Below are 16,441 nucleotides of genomic sequence, written 5' to 3' on the forward strand. Positions count from 1 at the left end.
CGGTAGCCTGACCTTATTGTGTTCATACTGCCCTGAAGGGGGAAGGTGATAACTGGGAGGAGCTGATGCAAATCAGTGTGAAATTAGAAGAGGCACTAGAGCAAGCTGACAAACTAAATAGTATAAATCGTCATGACCTTATAGTACTCAGCCCAGAGTTCTGCAAACATGCTACTGGTAATTTATAACTTAGCATTAAAATCTGCAGTAGTGCATGAGGACAGGAGGGTAGCCAATGTAATGCCAGTTTTTTTTTTTAAAAAGGCTTCAGGGATGATCCTAGAAACTTCAGTAAAGTGAGCCTGATATTGATGCCAAGTGTGCCATAAAGCATACCCTTGGTTTAATTCTTTAGTCAGCCAATCGAAGAAGGTGATCAAATTTGTGTGACACAATCTATTTCTGGTAGTAAAAAAAAAAAAACCCGATCCAACAAAAAACACTTGCTGCTTTGAATTCTGGAACATACTGGACTCAAGATAAAATGAGCTTACGGTAATCATCTTGTATTAAGAGAGTTACTACTGGCTAAATAGAATGGAGGGTTTAGAAGAGGTGGTGCTTTGCTCAACACAGTATTATCTGTGATCCTGGAATTGTGGTAGTCTGTTGAATTATCTGGATGTACAGTCTGGAATCCAGGAGATTTTGTGTAGACAACAATAATACCTCTTGTAACCCTCTATAATGCTTTGTGAACACGGAACAAAATTATTAGCTCTTGGCTTGCCTTTGATCAGCTCAACTTCTTTATTCGGTGACTGCACACTTTGGTGATGCATTACCTGAATGCAATCTGCTTTGAAGGGCCGAAAAGCGGAATGTAAAAAAATAAAATAAAGTAAATGTGGAACTTTGCAATTTGCTACATGAAAATGTACTTATGTTTACTGCATCTGATTTGTTTGCAAAGACTGCAGTGTAGTAAAAGCAATTTATCAAGTTGTAAAATGATTTCCCTTCCTATAAGCACATTTAGATTTTTATTCAACATGCTTTTTCTAAAGACCCTGCTAGATTTTCTGTATCTGGTTTTTGAAAATCAAACTTGGCATATGGTTTCTAAATATAGCACAAAATACTTTATTTCTTTTAGCCTATTCACTTCAGTGGTTGAACGTTCTTTCTTAGATTTCCGCCAGCCTTTCTTAGTAAATGGACTTCCTATGTTTTCCATTTGTTCTCTAGTTTCTTAAAACTGATATTTAAAGGCATATCAGCTAGGGTTGCCAACTGGCTCCAGATTTTCAGGACAGGTTGATCCAATTCTGGTTTTACTCCCCTGCATGCAGATACTTATAGGCTTGCTTTTCTTAGGGAATGTAATAAGGAAGTCAAAATAAGTCCCAGCATGCAATGGGGTAAAACCAGCACTGGATCAACCTGTCCTGAAAATCTGGAGCCAATTGGCAACTCTAATGTCAGCGGGAATTACTTACTGTTCTTTATGAATTCGGTTTACCTTGTTCTGCTAACCTAACCTGATTACGATGGATATGGACTGAGTTTAACACTGAGTGGGGCAAATTTTAAAAGGTGCGTGCGCGGCGTACATTTGTGCGCACTTCTGGCGCGCACAAATATATGCCTGATTTTATAACATGAACGCGCAAGAGTTTCAAGCTCAAAGTTATTATATCATAATGGGTATTTAAGGTTAATGTGAAATAAAGCATGACTAGTAGCAGTTATGGACTAGTCTATTAACATTCACTGGTAATGAAAATGACAACTCTTGATTATCACTGGCATCAGCAAATGAGGAAAATTTAATTTTGATAATGTGATGTGAAAACAGCATCTCTACAAATAGTTGTCTACATAGAACAATCTCCAGGGACGAATGAAGAAGAAATGACAAAGAGTTTTCAAGCTCAAAAAAGCAATATATGGATTAAAACAATCAGGTCGTGCATGGTACATGACATTAGACCAAATACTGCATGACAAGGGTTATCAAGTGGAATCAGATCAATGCGTCTCTTTACTGTGACAATGAAAAGAATATGCTATACTGTTTATGCAGATGACATGATAGTAGTAACAAGTGACACGTTTTTATAGATAGGACTCTTTTAGAGATTTAGGACAGCCAAGTTGAATCTTAAGCATTGACAGAGTGAGAAATGTAAACAATCTATGAAAAGAACTATATTGAAGAAATCCTATAAAATTTTGGAATGAGTGACTGTAAAACAGTATCAACCCACATTGCACTAAACACAGAAACAAGATGGCAGAAACAGACTATCTAGATTGCCCAACAACTCCAAATATTCAGCTTTACTATGCCTATCAGTCCTTCATTCCATGCTGTCTTGGATCAGATATTTTCCTTGTCTGTACCACTTCCATAGGGAGGCTGTTCCATGCATCCACTAGTCCATAACTGCTACTAGTCATGCTTTATTTCACATTAACCTTAAATACCCATTATGATATAATAACTTTCATGTCCTTCTTTTTTAGCACTAGTTCCCAAGTTTTCATCCTGTTGTGAAATGAGAGTTCTTCAGCAATAGCCTCTGCCTACTTATCATGCTGATCAGTCGTCATTGCATCTTCAGCGCATATTGGATCTTTCACTTAATAATGCACACTATTGCAGTAAAACTTTGCCTTTGATTTAGATACTAGTCTAGCAGAGAGTTGCATAAGAACATAAGATTTTGCCATATTGGGTCAGACCAAAGGTCCATCAAGCCCAGCATCCTGTTTCCAACAGTGGCCAATCCACAACGAATGATGTCTGGCTGTTTCTGTTTTTGTTCTAATGAGATTTCACCATGTGTTTCTGCGATAGATGATGGAGGTTCATGTGATGACTGTTTCTCATTAACAATTGAGTTTTTATCATTGCTTATCAGTATTTCATCAGTGGGATCCTCCAATTGGGAAATATGATTTGATCATATTTTCTCAGTGTCACCTCCATTTTCTAGACGGGACATACCTACAGCACCTGAATGTAATCTGCTTTGACCTGCCTGAAAGGTGGAATATGAATAACACAAATAAATTTCAGCTCCTTTTCTTCATTCAAGAAATGTTGTATCTCTGCTTATCAAATCTTCATTTTAGGCTCTTACATGCGATATCCTTTCCTACTTTTGCAATAACTAATTAAGATTTAAAATTTTCTCTTAGCATATAACTTCTTTTGATATTGCTTTGAAATCCATGTATATACAAAACATCAAAACACTTTGAAGTCTCTTATGAATTGCCTCTTACATAGAAACTTAGAAATAACAGCAGAAAAAGACCAAACGGCCCATCCAGTCTGCCCAGCAAGCTCCCACACTTATTTTCCCATACTTATCTGTTTCACCAACCACCACGTTCAGGGCCCTTGTTGGTAACTGATTCAGATTTCCTGCCATCCCCTGCCATTGATGTAAAGAGTAATGTTTGAGTTGCATCAAGATGAGCATAACGCTTAATGGTTAAGGGTAGTAACCGCCGCATCAAGCAAGTTACCCCGATGCTTGTTTACCCAAACTGCACAGATCCGTGCCTTGTTGAATGTTGATTGTTGTCTGTCCAAACTGCTTTGGTGATTTTTCTTTAAGTAATTTATTATTACAGTGATTTGTTACTTAAGTTCTTGTAGTCCTGATCTTATCAGCATGGTTTAGGCAGCTTCTAATAGCATTTGATTAGCAAGTTTTACAAGTCCATTTTGGGATGGTAAATATGGAACTGTCTTCCCATGATGAATTCCATACTCTTTTATGAAATTCTCACTTATCTATGTTAAACTCGTTTGCATTGTTGGTACGGACTTATTTCAACTTTTTCCTTGCTCGTCATTCTGAGTATTGTCCATAGCCAATGAAAATATCTGGGACTTCATCTTTGCTTAAAGAAAAATGCATTCAGCTTCTGACTGCAGTCATCTATGATGACAGATGTATACTGGCTAATACCAATAGAATCCACTGTGGGTTCACATAAATGCATGTGTTTTAGCAGCAGTGGGTTTTTGCTTGGTTCCTTAGAAATTGCCTTAAATGGTTTTCTTGAATGTTTACAATAGAAAGGAGACTCTTGTGAGCCCAAAAATTCTAAAGTCTGCTCTTTACAAAGATCATAAATTTATCAAGAATGTATAAAAACTTCAAAATCTCTCGTGGCAAGAGAGAAAGATGCATTCTATAACTTCCAACCACCCTGTTAGAATAATAAGCGTGCATATAGGAGAATAATCATAATGCCAAAAAAAAGAATAGTGCACATACCATAATATACCATAATGTTATAAATTTGTAAAAAATAAAAACTATAATACAAAAGGCACAACAAATATATAAAAAATTTAACTATGACACGATGATTAAAGGCTAAAAATATTAAAAGCACAACAAATGTTTATTGAGCAAATACAATAAAACTAGAAATATAATTAAAAACCAAAACCAGACAGGATCATGTTTTAGTATAATGCCTGCCTCAGGGGTATATACAGTCAATTAATAATGATGATTCACCGTGAGTCTGCCTATAAAACAAGCAGAAATATAGCTTGATGTACTTCATTTATAAAACAAGACAGAATACAAAACACACATAGAATAAACTAAAGAAAATTAGGATCATAACTCCGTATATCATAAATCATCAAACAGACAAATATCAATATGCACAGAAAAGAAGACATAACAGATTTTAAATGAACCATACCATAAATCAAGTGAAGAGGAAGAGAAGTATCTTATCCTTGAGACAATAGTACAAAGTCCCTATTGTTCCATAACAAATAGAAAAAAAAAACCCCCCAAATTTAAAATCACTTAAAAAATAATACAAAAATGTGTGCATAAAATAGAACAATAAAATAACTATAGAAAATTCTTACCTACCCTGCCGGAACAAAGTAGGGCCAAAAAATCTTCAGGTTGGCAGCACCTAGAACCCTCACAGATGGCCACAACTGTGTCATAACATTTTGGACCTAAAGTTCTGATGGTAGGACAAACAAAAACTATGTATAAGAAAAAACATAACTATCAATTTTACTATCAACAAAAAACCAAAAAAATAAAAAAATTAATGAGTCAAATAGAAGAAAACAAATATAGAAATGTTCATGAAAAAACTGGAAAAATAAAAAATGCTCAATTCTGGCAGGGTAAGTCGTTGTTTTGTTCATTTTATGCACACATTGCACTTATTTTTAATTATCGTATTATATGTTTAGTTTTATTGTATTTGATCAATAAATATTTGTTGTAGTTTTAAAGTTTTTAGCCTTTAATCATTGTGTCATATTTTTACATTTTTTATGCACGTGTGCCTTTTATTTGTTTTGTAGACTTTTACAGGTTTATATTATTTATGCAAGGACAGCAGAACACCTGTTTGCTTTTATTAGTGGGGAGGGGAGCAACCAAGCTTCATCCCAATTCCCCCACATCCAGTTTCTTACTTTATAAGAACATGCCATACTGGGTCAGACCAAGGGTCCATCAAGCCCAGCTTCCTGTTTCCAACAGAGGCCAATCCAGGCCACAAGAACCTGGCAATTACCCAAACACCAAGAAGATCCCATGCTACTGATACAATTAATAGCAGTGGCTATTCCCTAAGTAAACTTGATTAATAACCATTAATGGACTTCTCCAAGAACTTATCCAAACCTTTTTTGAACCCAGCTACACTAACTGCACTAACCACATCCTCTGGCAACAAATTCCAGAGCTTTATTGTGCGTTGAGTGAAAAAGAATTTTCTCCGATTAGTCTTAAATATGCTACTTGCTAACTTCATAGAGTGACCTCTAGTCCTTCTATTATTCGAAAGTGTAAATAACCGACACATCTATTCTTTGAAGACCTCTCATGATCTTAAAGACCTCTATCATATCCTCCCTCAGCCGTCTCTTCTCCAAGCTAAACAGCCCTAACCTCTTCAGCCTTTCCTCATAGGGGAGCTGTTCCATCCCCTTTATCATTTTTGCCCTTCTCTGTACCTTCTCCATCGCAATTATATCTTTTTTGAGATGCGGCGACCAGAATTGTACACAGAATTCAAGGTGCGGACTCACCATGGAGCGATATAGAGGCATTATGACATTTTCCGTTTTCTTAACCATTCCCTTCCTAATAATTCCTAACAATCTGTTTGCTTTTTTGACTGCTGCAGCACACTAAGCCGACTATTTTAAAGTATTATCCACTATGATGCCTAGATCTTTTTCCTGGGTGGTAGCACCTAATATGGAACCTAACATCATGTAACTACAGCAAGGGTTATTTTCCCTATATGCAACACCTTGCACTTGTCCACATTAAATTTCATCTGCCATTTGGATGCCCAATCTTCCAGTCTTGCAAGGTCCTCCTGTAATGTATCACAATCCGCTTGTGATTTAACTACTCTAAATAATTTTGTATCATCCACAAATTTGATAACCTCACTCGTCGTATTCCTTTCCAGATCATTTATATATATATATATATATATATATATATATATATTGAAAAGCACCAGTCCAAATACAGATCCCTGAGGCACTCTACTGTTTACCCTTTTCCACTGAGAAAATTGACCATTTAATCCTACTCTCTGTTTCCTGTCTTTTAACCAGTTTGTAATCCACGAAAGGACATTGCCTCCTTTCCCATGACTTTTTAGTTTTCTTATAAGCCTCTCATGAGGGACTTTGTCAAACACCTTCTGAAAATCCAAATACATTACATCTACCGGTTCACCTTTATCCACATGTTTATTAACACCTTCAAAAAAGACAGTTTTCACCTCTCTACGAAAGCCTACCAACATTAAATAGTTTCTCACGTATGCATTCCACACACATTTATGGGCTCTTTTCAGTTAACAAAATTTAAATCTAAATATAAAGTATACCAATGACAATTCAAAGAAGCAGTCTGTTCAGATTTGTACTGTATCCATCCTTTACATGTACTTATTAACAGTAAGCAATTTATTATCTAAAGTAGAGCTTTCAGAAAACTTATGGGGAGATTTACTAAGCCACAATAAAGCAAAATTGCGAGTTAAACAGTGTCTAATGCGCATTAAGTGCTTTTTGTCACATGATATTCCTAAGAATTTCCTTCCCTATGGAAATCAGCTGCTTTGCATGCATTTGCATGCATAAAATTGCCTAATGTATGCAACGCAGCTTATGCATAAGCAATTCTGTGTTAATAAGGTAATACAGCTGACTGAGAAAAAAGTCAGCCATGCTATTTAAGCATGTTTTGAGGGAGGTGTAGTTATTTTCTCAGGGGATGCCTCCTGCGATAATTGGCCCCTCCCATGATAAACTATCACAACTTAGTAAATCTCTCTATTAATTAGATATTGGTAAACAAATCTGTCAATTATGATTTTAGGAATACTACAACAATTGCTAGAGATTAAAGAACTATTGCCATTTGGATAATGGTACATTAACATAGTACAGCAGTTATGATTGACCATTTTTTTGTTTTGTTTTTTTTAAATTAGGATTTTTTAAAGACGTTTTCACAAGATCAGTTCAGAATGTTCTGCCTCCGCAGCAGGTACAGATCAGGTAAGGGATGCCATGCAGTAGCTTCTGTTTTATATTTATAAAATATTTTTTAAGCTCGTCACTCTGGGAAAATTCAGAGGTGTAGGGGCTGATTCGGTATTAGAGGGACATGCTTGTGACCTTTCCCATCTTTATATTGCAGTTAACATCTGCTGAATGATGTAGTCGCTTGGCTTTATTTTGCGCTGAGGTGTATGTTCTCAGGCAAGAAAGTATATGCTTTCTGAGTGTGCATTACAATCAGCGTTACTGAAGGGTAATGGTCTGACAAGCAACACGTTCTGGAGCATGGCAGCAGCAGTCAGGATTAGGTAGGAGGTGCCAGACTCAACGGTGTTCTGAATTTCTTAATACTTTAAATTCCTTTCTCATCCTGCCACACCAGTCCAGAACGACTGGGTTTGTCCTCCCCCTTCCAGCAGGTGGAGGCAGATCCCGCAACTTTTTCCCGTGGTGACATCCCTATTTAAGTGTAGTGCAGGGCAGTTAAAGCCAGATATCACCGCCTCCAGCTGGTGGCAGACATATTGGTAGTACAGCAGGAAGTTCTATAATGGTTTTAAATTAAAATTAATGTTAAAATAGCTCAGATAAGAAGTGCAACTTTAAATGCAGCTTTTATATAGTTAGACGTGGGCCAGGCACTTGTTTGATTCAGAGGTTGCGAGCCCTGATGTTGTTAGCTCCCTGTCCCATTGAGGGTCTCGGTACAGCTTGAAGGGGGATCTAAATTAAGGAAAAGAATAAGATACTCTTAAAGTTATTGTCTCCTATTCTCTCTTTATTTTTTTTTCTCAGAGCTTTTCCCCTGAGGGCAGAAGTAAGCTACTGTGAGTGAATTTTGATTGACAGCAACTGCATATTGGCTATTCCCACAAAGACAATGTTGAATCTTGAAAACTCCTTATTTTAATGAAGTACTAATGTTGGAGCGAGGCTGCCACTATCTCTCCTGCGGCGACAGATGAGCCATGGGTACAATAGGTTCTCTCTGTACAACTTCCTTCCATGATGAAAAAGATTCTAACAAGTGGCAAAATCAGCTCAAACAAGTTAGAAGCTTCAGAGGCCGGGACAAGTTCCTCATTTATACCTTGGGCTGAAGAGAGAGTAGTCGAGGATAATGAGGCAGCCATTGATGATGGAACAGCAGCAATACTGAAAGCAACCCGTGTGGTTTTCAGCACAGTACAGACAAATTGAAACAAATATTCTGAACTTCCAGTTTTAACTTGAGGTCAGTCATGCATTGGATTCAAATTTGGATATTAGCTTTCCTGCTATTGAAGAACTCTCCCCAGAGTTTTTCAAATTCCTACACCAGATTTTTTTGTGCTTTACAGAGGCTGATGAAGGAACATTATCTGTGATTCCAGTAGCACATAAGCTACAGGAAATCACCCAAATATATTATTTTCCATTTCAAAAAAGAAACTTTTACCTGATACAGGTGGAGTAGGTTTTTCTATAACTTGTGAGTCTCCATTTTTGGATTATAAGGATCTTTATGAAGGGAGTAGCTGGGACTATATTGAGGGAAGGGGAAATACAGTCTGAAGGAGAGGAAAATCCAGTATTTAAACTCTTCCATTAGGATGAAGTTGCAGCATTAATTTCTCAAGTGATTTCATCACTTAGCATCTTAGGAAACAAAATGAAGAAAATCCAAGATTCGGACCCTATTATTAAAGGGGTTTGCAAAACATTTAGGATGTTTTTGCTTCATTCTGAAATAGAAAATATGTTTTTAACTTTATAAACTTCACCACAGTCTGAAACAGAGAGCCATTGTCTTTCTCAAAACTATATCCACATCCTCCTCATGTTTTAGAACTCCTTTTCCAGATGCAAAAAATTGAAGCTATGGTCTCCACAGTCATCAGAAAAACAAATATCCCTGTGGAAGGAGGTGCAGCACTTAAGAATTTGCAAGATAGGAAGATAGAGATAATATTAAAACATGTATTCTCAACATCAGTTGTTCTTTACAGATTGCTGTTTGTAATAGTTACATAACTAAAGCAATCTTGCACTGTATGCAACAACTCCTGAAAAATGAAGCATCAGCTTGACTGGAATTGGAAGCAGTATATCTTTCAGATAGCCTGTATGATCTTTATAAGGACTTGTTCACAATCACTAGCTTCATCAGTAGGAATTAGAAGGCAACTTTGACTTCATCAGTGGTTGACTGACTCTTGGTTAGAAATGTGCTAATGCAAGCTTATTTTTAAGGGAAAACTTTTGTTAGGAGAGGAACTAGAAGAGTTAGTCAAAAGCTTGAGGGATCAAAAACTCTCAAAAACTACCAGACGAGAGAAGTAGAATAAATTTTCGGCCATATATAGATTAAGGACAATCATGCAACATCAGAAGATATCGACCAAGGAAGCAATTTGTCACACAGGCAGCAAGATTTAGGGAAAGAATATAGTCCTTTCGAGGAGGAAGAAAGTGAAGGCCTGAAATGGGTTCATCAGGATCAATACATTCATCCCAATAAAGGTTTGCAGAATCACTCTTTGATACAGCCAATAGGTGGTCAATTTCAACAATATTACCAAGTGTGGATCCAGATAACCTCCGACCAATGGGTCTTGGAAATTATTCAGAAAGGATATGCATTGGAATTAGAGTTAACAAATTGAATTCAAAAAGCTTATGTAGTCTCACCATGTGGAATGCTCACAAAACAATTGGCAGTCAAAACTCCACTAAACAAGCTGTTGATTTGAAGGCAATATGCCCTGTTCCATTTCAGGAGCAAAGAAAAGGATGCCATTCTTTATATTTTGTGATTCCAAAAAAGGATGGAACATTCAGACCAATACTGGACCGAAATGAACAGAAGGATTTGGCCCTGCCCTCGAACCGCCGCCATGCCCCCGGACCGCCCATTTTTGAAAGCCCCGAGACATACGCGCGTCCTGGGGCTTGCTCGCGCCGCCGAGCCTATGCAAAATAAGCTCGGCGCGCGCAGGGGTAGGTTTTCGGGGGTTACGTGCATAACCCTTTGAAAATCTACCCCTGTATGTGTAATTTAGCTGTTGTCATCCTTGTATGCTTGCTCGAAAAGCCAAGTTTTCAGCTGTTTTCTGAATATTTTTAAATCGCTTTGTAGCCTGATATTCATTGGAAGAGTGTTCCACAAACTGCTAGGGAGATTGCTCTTTCACGAACTGTAGTAAGACGTGCGGATGTTAAAGAAGGAATTGAATTGATAGTAACCTTTTATTTGCGGATCTGAGATTGCGTTGTGGTGTGTGGAGCTGAACCGTAGCAGCCCTTCTAACTGGTTGCCATATATTGCTTTGTGCAAATACATAATACCTTGTATTCAATGCGTTTGTCTACCTGTAATCAGTGTAATCCGAAAATCAGCCAGCACAGAAACCCTCCTCATCTCACTATCAGACCACATCCTCATGGGACTAGACAAAGGGCTTGCATACCTACTGGTCCTTCTAGATATCTCATCGGCATTCGATACGGTAAACCATGCCATCCTCCTAAATCGTCTTTCAGAAATTGGAATCACGGGTCTTGCCCTCAATTGGTTCAACTCATTCCTCAACAATAGAAGCTACAAGGTGAGAGTCAACAACATAGAATCACCAAGTTATATATCAACGCTAGGCGTTCCACAAGGCTCATCATTATCTCCAACCCTTTTCAATATCTACTTACTACCCCTCTGCCAACTACTCACTAACCTACAATTAACATACTACCTCTACGCAGATGACGTTCAGATATTGATCCCCATAAAAGAAACCCTGACAAAAACACTCGATTACTGGGAAAATTGTTTGAAATCCATAAAAAGTCTCCTTTCCAGCCTGAACCTGGTGCTCAACGCATCCAAGACAGAAATCCTGCTCATCTCCCCTGAACACTTGACTAACACCGATTCTACTTCCCCGGACACACATATTTCTCACACAAGAGATTTAGGAGTCATACTAGACAATCATCTAAACCTAAAAAAATCAATCAATAATATCACCAAAGAATGCTTCTACAAGCTTCAAGTGTTGAAAAGAATTAAACCTCTCCTCCACTTCCAGGACTTCAGAACTGTCCTCCAATCTACACTATTTTCAAAGACGGACTACTGCAATGCATTGCTCCTGGGGCTCCCCATCTCGGCAACAAAACCGCTACAAATGCTCCAGAACGTAGCAGCCAGAATCTTAAGTAACACTAACCGAAGCGCCCACATTACCCCTATCCTCCGTAACCTACACTGGCTGCCAATAAAATACAGAATTCAACATAAAGCACTCACCATAATACATAAAACCATTCACAAACAACTCACCCTAGACCTACAGGCTCCACTCAAACTCCATGCCTCAGACAGGCCCATCAGAGAGGCATATAAAGGAATGCTGCAAGTCCCACCTACCAAATCCACCCGGCTAACAACCACCAAAGAACGTTCCTTCTCTACAGCAGGACCAGTCCTCTGGAACAAACTACCGACTGATCTAAGACTGGAACCATGCCTCCACACCTTCCGAAGGAAACTTAAGACGTGGCTTTTCCTCCAAGCCTTCCCCTAACACAAATTAACTCGTCATACCCAGATCAAGGAACTTAATATCTATTAATTTCATAACATATTAGTTGATAATTACCTAGTTAATCTCTATCGCTCTTACTCCTACTTCACTTATTCCTAGCTACACTAGCTCCCAAGTTCAATACCCCTGTTTATTGTAACTTTGATTTTTCGACCTTTCTTATTTATGTTTACTTGGTTTTATTTTTACTTCTGGTTTCCCCTGTTCCATGTAAACCGGCCTGATATGAATCCCATTCATGAAGGCCGGTATAGAAATGTTTTAAATAAATAAATAATGAATTTAAAATAGAAGTAATGTGATCTGTTTTCTTACATCCAGTTAATATTCTCGCGGCAGCGTTTTGATGGATCTGTAGAGGTCTAATTGTTGATTTGGCTAGACCTAGCATGAGGGAGTTACAATAGTCTGTGCCGGTAAAAATTAGAGATTGTAAAATAGTTCTAAAATCATTGTGATCTAAAAGGGGTTTAAGTCGCTTTAATATTAAAAGTTTACTAAATCCTTCTTTAATCTTTGAGATGTGTTTTTAATATTTTGCTCAGGGTCAATCCATATGCCAAGATCTCTGACTTTATCATTAAGTTTAATCGTAAAATTCTCGAGCTGCATGGTACTATTTACATTTGAAGATAATATTTTCCTTTCAAGTAACATGAATTCTGTTTTTTCAAGATTTAGGGCCTCATTTTCCAAGGAGTTACCACGTGTGATAATTCCGCAAATCGCGCTAACAGCAGTTAACGCGATTTGCGAATGCAAATATTTAATTTCGTATTCAGGGGCGGAGTTGGGGCGGAGCAAATGTAAAGTAGGGATGATTTATCGTGTGCTGCGAAACAGCCGCACTGTTAGCGCGGCTCCTAACGTGGCCAATAACTACACCTCTTTCATTTGCGTTACAGGCCGGTAAAGGTTTATCGCAGTTCACGATGTCTCCGACAGGCCTGTTTCAGTATGATGCAGGCTGAGAGAGAGAGAGACTTGTCATAGTGCCTCCTCCCTAGACAGGTATTTGTATCCCTATGGGAGGCCCACCTAGTAACGCGAGGTGAGGGTTAAATATTAGTGTAGGGGGTTAGGGGCCACTTTCACATTCAACGTGAGATGTACGAACAGAACTGTGGTCTCTTGTGAACATTTGATGACCCTCGGAGTGAGGAAACTCACTCCAAGATGAGATTTGTGCAATGTTCTCTCCACCTAGCTTGATGTTACCCAGGTAGAGAGTCCATCAAGCTAGGATGAGAGAACATTGAACAAATTTATACTTACCTGATAATTTTCTTTCCCTTAGTCTTGCTATACCAGCTTAGGAAGGTAAACATTTTGAGGTCGATATTCAGCAGCGGCGTGGCTAGTTAAATTAGCTGGATATAGCTAATGGGGATATTCAGTGGTGCAACTGATGTTAGCCTGATAAGTATAGTCAGCCAACTTTGTAGTGTGACCAGAGTTAGCTGTGTAAGTTAAGAATATGAGTTAGCCATGTAACTTATGTGTTGCTCCACCCTGAAATGCCTTCTGCCTGCCCTGGAACGCCCCCGACTTATGTGGCTAAATTATTTTAAAGTTTCATAGAGTACTTTTCAGGGAATACTGGTTTTAACTGCCCTGCACCGCACATAAATAGAAATGTCGACACAGGAATAAGTCATGTGATCTATCTCCATCAACTGGGTGGAGGAGATAAAGTCGAATCACTGTCCTGGTGTAGTAGGGGCTCTCTGTCATTGCCAGTCATTTATTTATTTATTTATTTATTTATTAACTTTTATTTACCGACATTCGTGCAGCACATCATGCCGGTTTACAATGAACTCAGGTGGAAAATACAGTGTAACGATAAAACAATATTTATAATAATGATAGTAAATAAATAACTGGCAATAACAGTTAATGTGGGGATGGGGAAGAGAGGAGAACAAAGGCAGATAGAGAGATGAGAAGTAAAGGAATGAAAACTATAGGAATAGAGGGAAACTATGTACAGATGACGGAGTGCACAGGTCTCATTAACTTGAGTATAGGTATCAGTAACTTAAGTACAGGTTTCATTTACTTAAGGAGGGACTCATGACCTTTTTTGCACAATTTTTTACATTCTGCGGGCTCCTCTCTCCTCACAATCATCCTACACTATTTTGGCCCAAAAATGTTTAATTTTAACAAAATAACCCATACTTGTTACCATTGCACGTTGTCCCAGGAGCGATGTTCATGTTCCCATCTCACTCCGCATACTCTCTCCCTTGTGCATGTGAACTTCCCTCCCGATTGGTCTCTGCCCTCCAACCCGCTAAGAACCGACAGGAACATACTGCACGCATGGCTGGCCTGCTTCCCATAACGCCAGCAGGCAAGAAAGTTCTGCAACTCCCTCCCTGCTGGTCCCTTCACACACTGACCCACGGGCAGTCGACAGACGTGCACCCTGTATGAGCGACTTCCCTGTATTCAACAGTTCTGGCAGGCAAAGAAGCATCAGCAGCGGGAATATAGCCTCACAGCACCAAAAGGCAAGGAAACTCTGTGATCCCCCAAAGGTGCAGAGGAGGGGAAGGGTAGAATGCTGTGGTTGGCCTGAGGAAGAGAGGGCTAGGAGTGTGAGGGAGAGAAAGAAAGGGAGAAGAGTGTTGGGGGGATGACTTTTTAACCCATCATTTTTGACTGGTAATTCCACTAGTGTTATAATAATTTCATACATAGGTGCCCAGAAATCACCACCCTTTGAATTAGACATATTGAGGCAGATTTTATAAATCTGCGCACACGCGTACTTTTGTTCGCGCACCAGGCGCGAACAAGAGTACACGGGATTTTAATGGATACGCGTATCCATTAAAATCCGGGGTCGGCGCGCGCAAGGCTGCCCAAAATCGGCAGCCTGCGCGTGCTGAGCCGCACAGCCTGCCTCTGTTCCCTCCGTTCCCTCCGAGGCCGCTCCGAAATCGGAGCGGCCTCGGAGGGAACTTTCCTTCCACCCCCCCCCGCATCTTCCCTTCCCCTACCTAACCCACCCCCCGGCCCTATCTAAAACCCCCCCCCCTACCTTTGTCGGCAAAGTTACGCCTGCAGGAAGCAGGCGTAACTTTGCGCGCGCTGGGGCGGCTGCCTCGCTCCATGTTCTGGTCCGGGGGCTGGTCCGAAGGCCGCGGCCACGCCCCTGGGCCGAAACCACGCCCCTGGCGCTCCCCCCCCCCGAACGCTGCGTCACTCGCGACACGCCCCCGACACGCCCCTCCATGCAAGCCCCGGGACTTACACACGTCCCGGGGCTTGCGCGCACCGCCGAGCCTATGCAAAATAGGCTCGGCGCACGCAGGGGGGGTTTGGGGTAGGTTTTCGGGGGGTACACGCGTACCCCTTTGAAAATCTACCCCATTCTGTAACATACTATACAAAACGTCAAATGACAGAACTTCTCTAGCAGGTAGTAACAGTTTTAGATTCCAGTCATATTCATCATCATAGCTGTGAGATTGTTTGACTACATATGGTTGATCCTGCTAAAGCCTAATGATGTACAAGATATGCCTGTGGTGCTCATCTGAGAAAGCCATTAGGAACACACATTTAATTCAGACCTGGTAGCATTGCATGTGCTAGGAGTGGAATGAGTTAGGTACATCTCCTAAAATCTTTACTAATCTCCCGACGCGCACCCAGGCCACTCTCCTGGGCGCCCGATTCAGGAAGGAAAGTTATGCAAGTTAGGGCCCTCATTAAAAGGAGGCACTAGGGACACTAGCGCTTCCCTAGCACCTCCTTTTTGACAGAAGCGGCGGCTGTCAGCGGGTTTGACAGCCGACGCTTAATTTTACCGGCATCTGTTGTCGAATCCGCTGACAGCCACGGGTTCGGAAAACGGACGCCGGCAAAATTGAGCGTCCGTCTTCCAACCCGCAGGCAGATTTTTAATTTTTTTGGGGGGGGGGGGGAGGGTGCACAGAAAAGCAGTTTTTTCTGCTTTTCTGTGCACTTTCCCTGTGCCGGCCGAAATTAACTTCTGCCTTTGGGCAGGCGTTAATTTCTGAAAGTAAAATGTGCGGCTTCGCTGTACATTTTACTTTCTGTATCGCGTGGGAATGACTAATAGGCCCATCAACATGCATTTGCATGTTGCGGGCACTATTAGTTTCGGGGGGGGGCGTGCGTTTTCCACGCGCTATTACCCCTTATTGTATAAGGGATAGAAATAGCAGCCCACTAGAGTTCTTATGCAGAATTCACCAATATTAATTAGATTTAAGGTCCTGGCAAAGGTCTGGCAAAAAAGTTCCATACATTTTGCATGTCAGATTGCTTGCAC

At 39.9% G+C, this 16,441-nt stretch overlaps 1 protein-coding gene across 4 annotated transcripts in view; it reads left to right on the forward strand.

The window, feature by feature from the left end:
• CARS2 (cysteinyl-tRNA synthetase 2, mitochondrial) overlaps positions 1-16,441 on the forward strand; it is a 217,729-nt gene that overhangs the window by 130,245 nt on the left and 71,043 nt on the right. For all 4 annotated transcript variants that reach the window (XM_029604706.1, XM_029604707.1, XM_029604705.1 and 1 more), the window contains exon 10: positions 7,477-7,543. In XM_029604706.1, coding sequence (XP_029460566.1) covers positions 7,477-7,543 — 67 coding nt within the window. The remainder of the gene's footprint in view (positions 1-7,476; positions 7,544-16,441) is intronic.

This window comes from Rhinatrema bivittatum, chromosome 5, assembly GCF_901001135.1.
Source record: "Rhinatrema bivittatum chromosome 5, aRhiBiv1.1, whole genome shotgun sequence".
Classification (NCBI taxonomy): Eukaryota; Metazoa; Chordata; class Amphibia; order Gymnophiona; family Rhinatrematidae; genus Rhinatrema; species Rhinatrema bivittatum.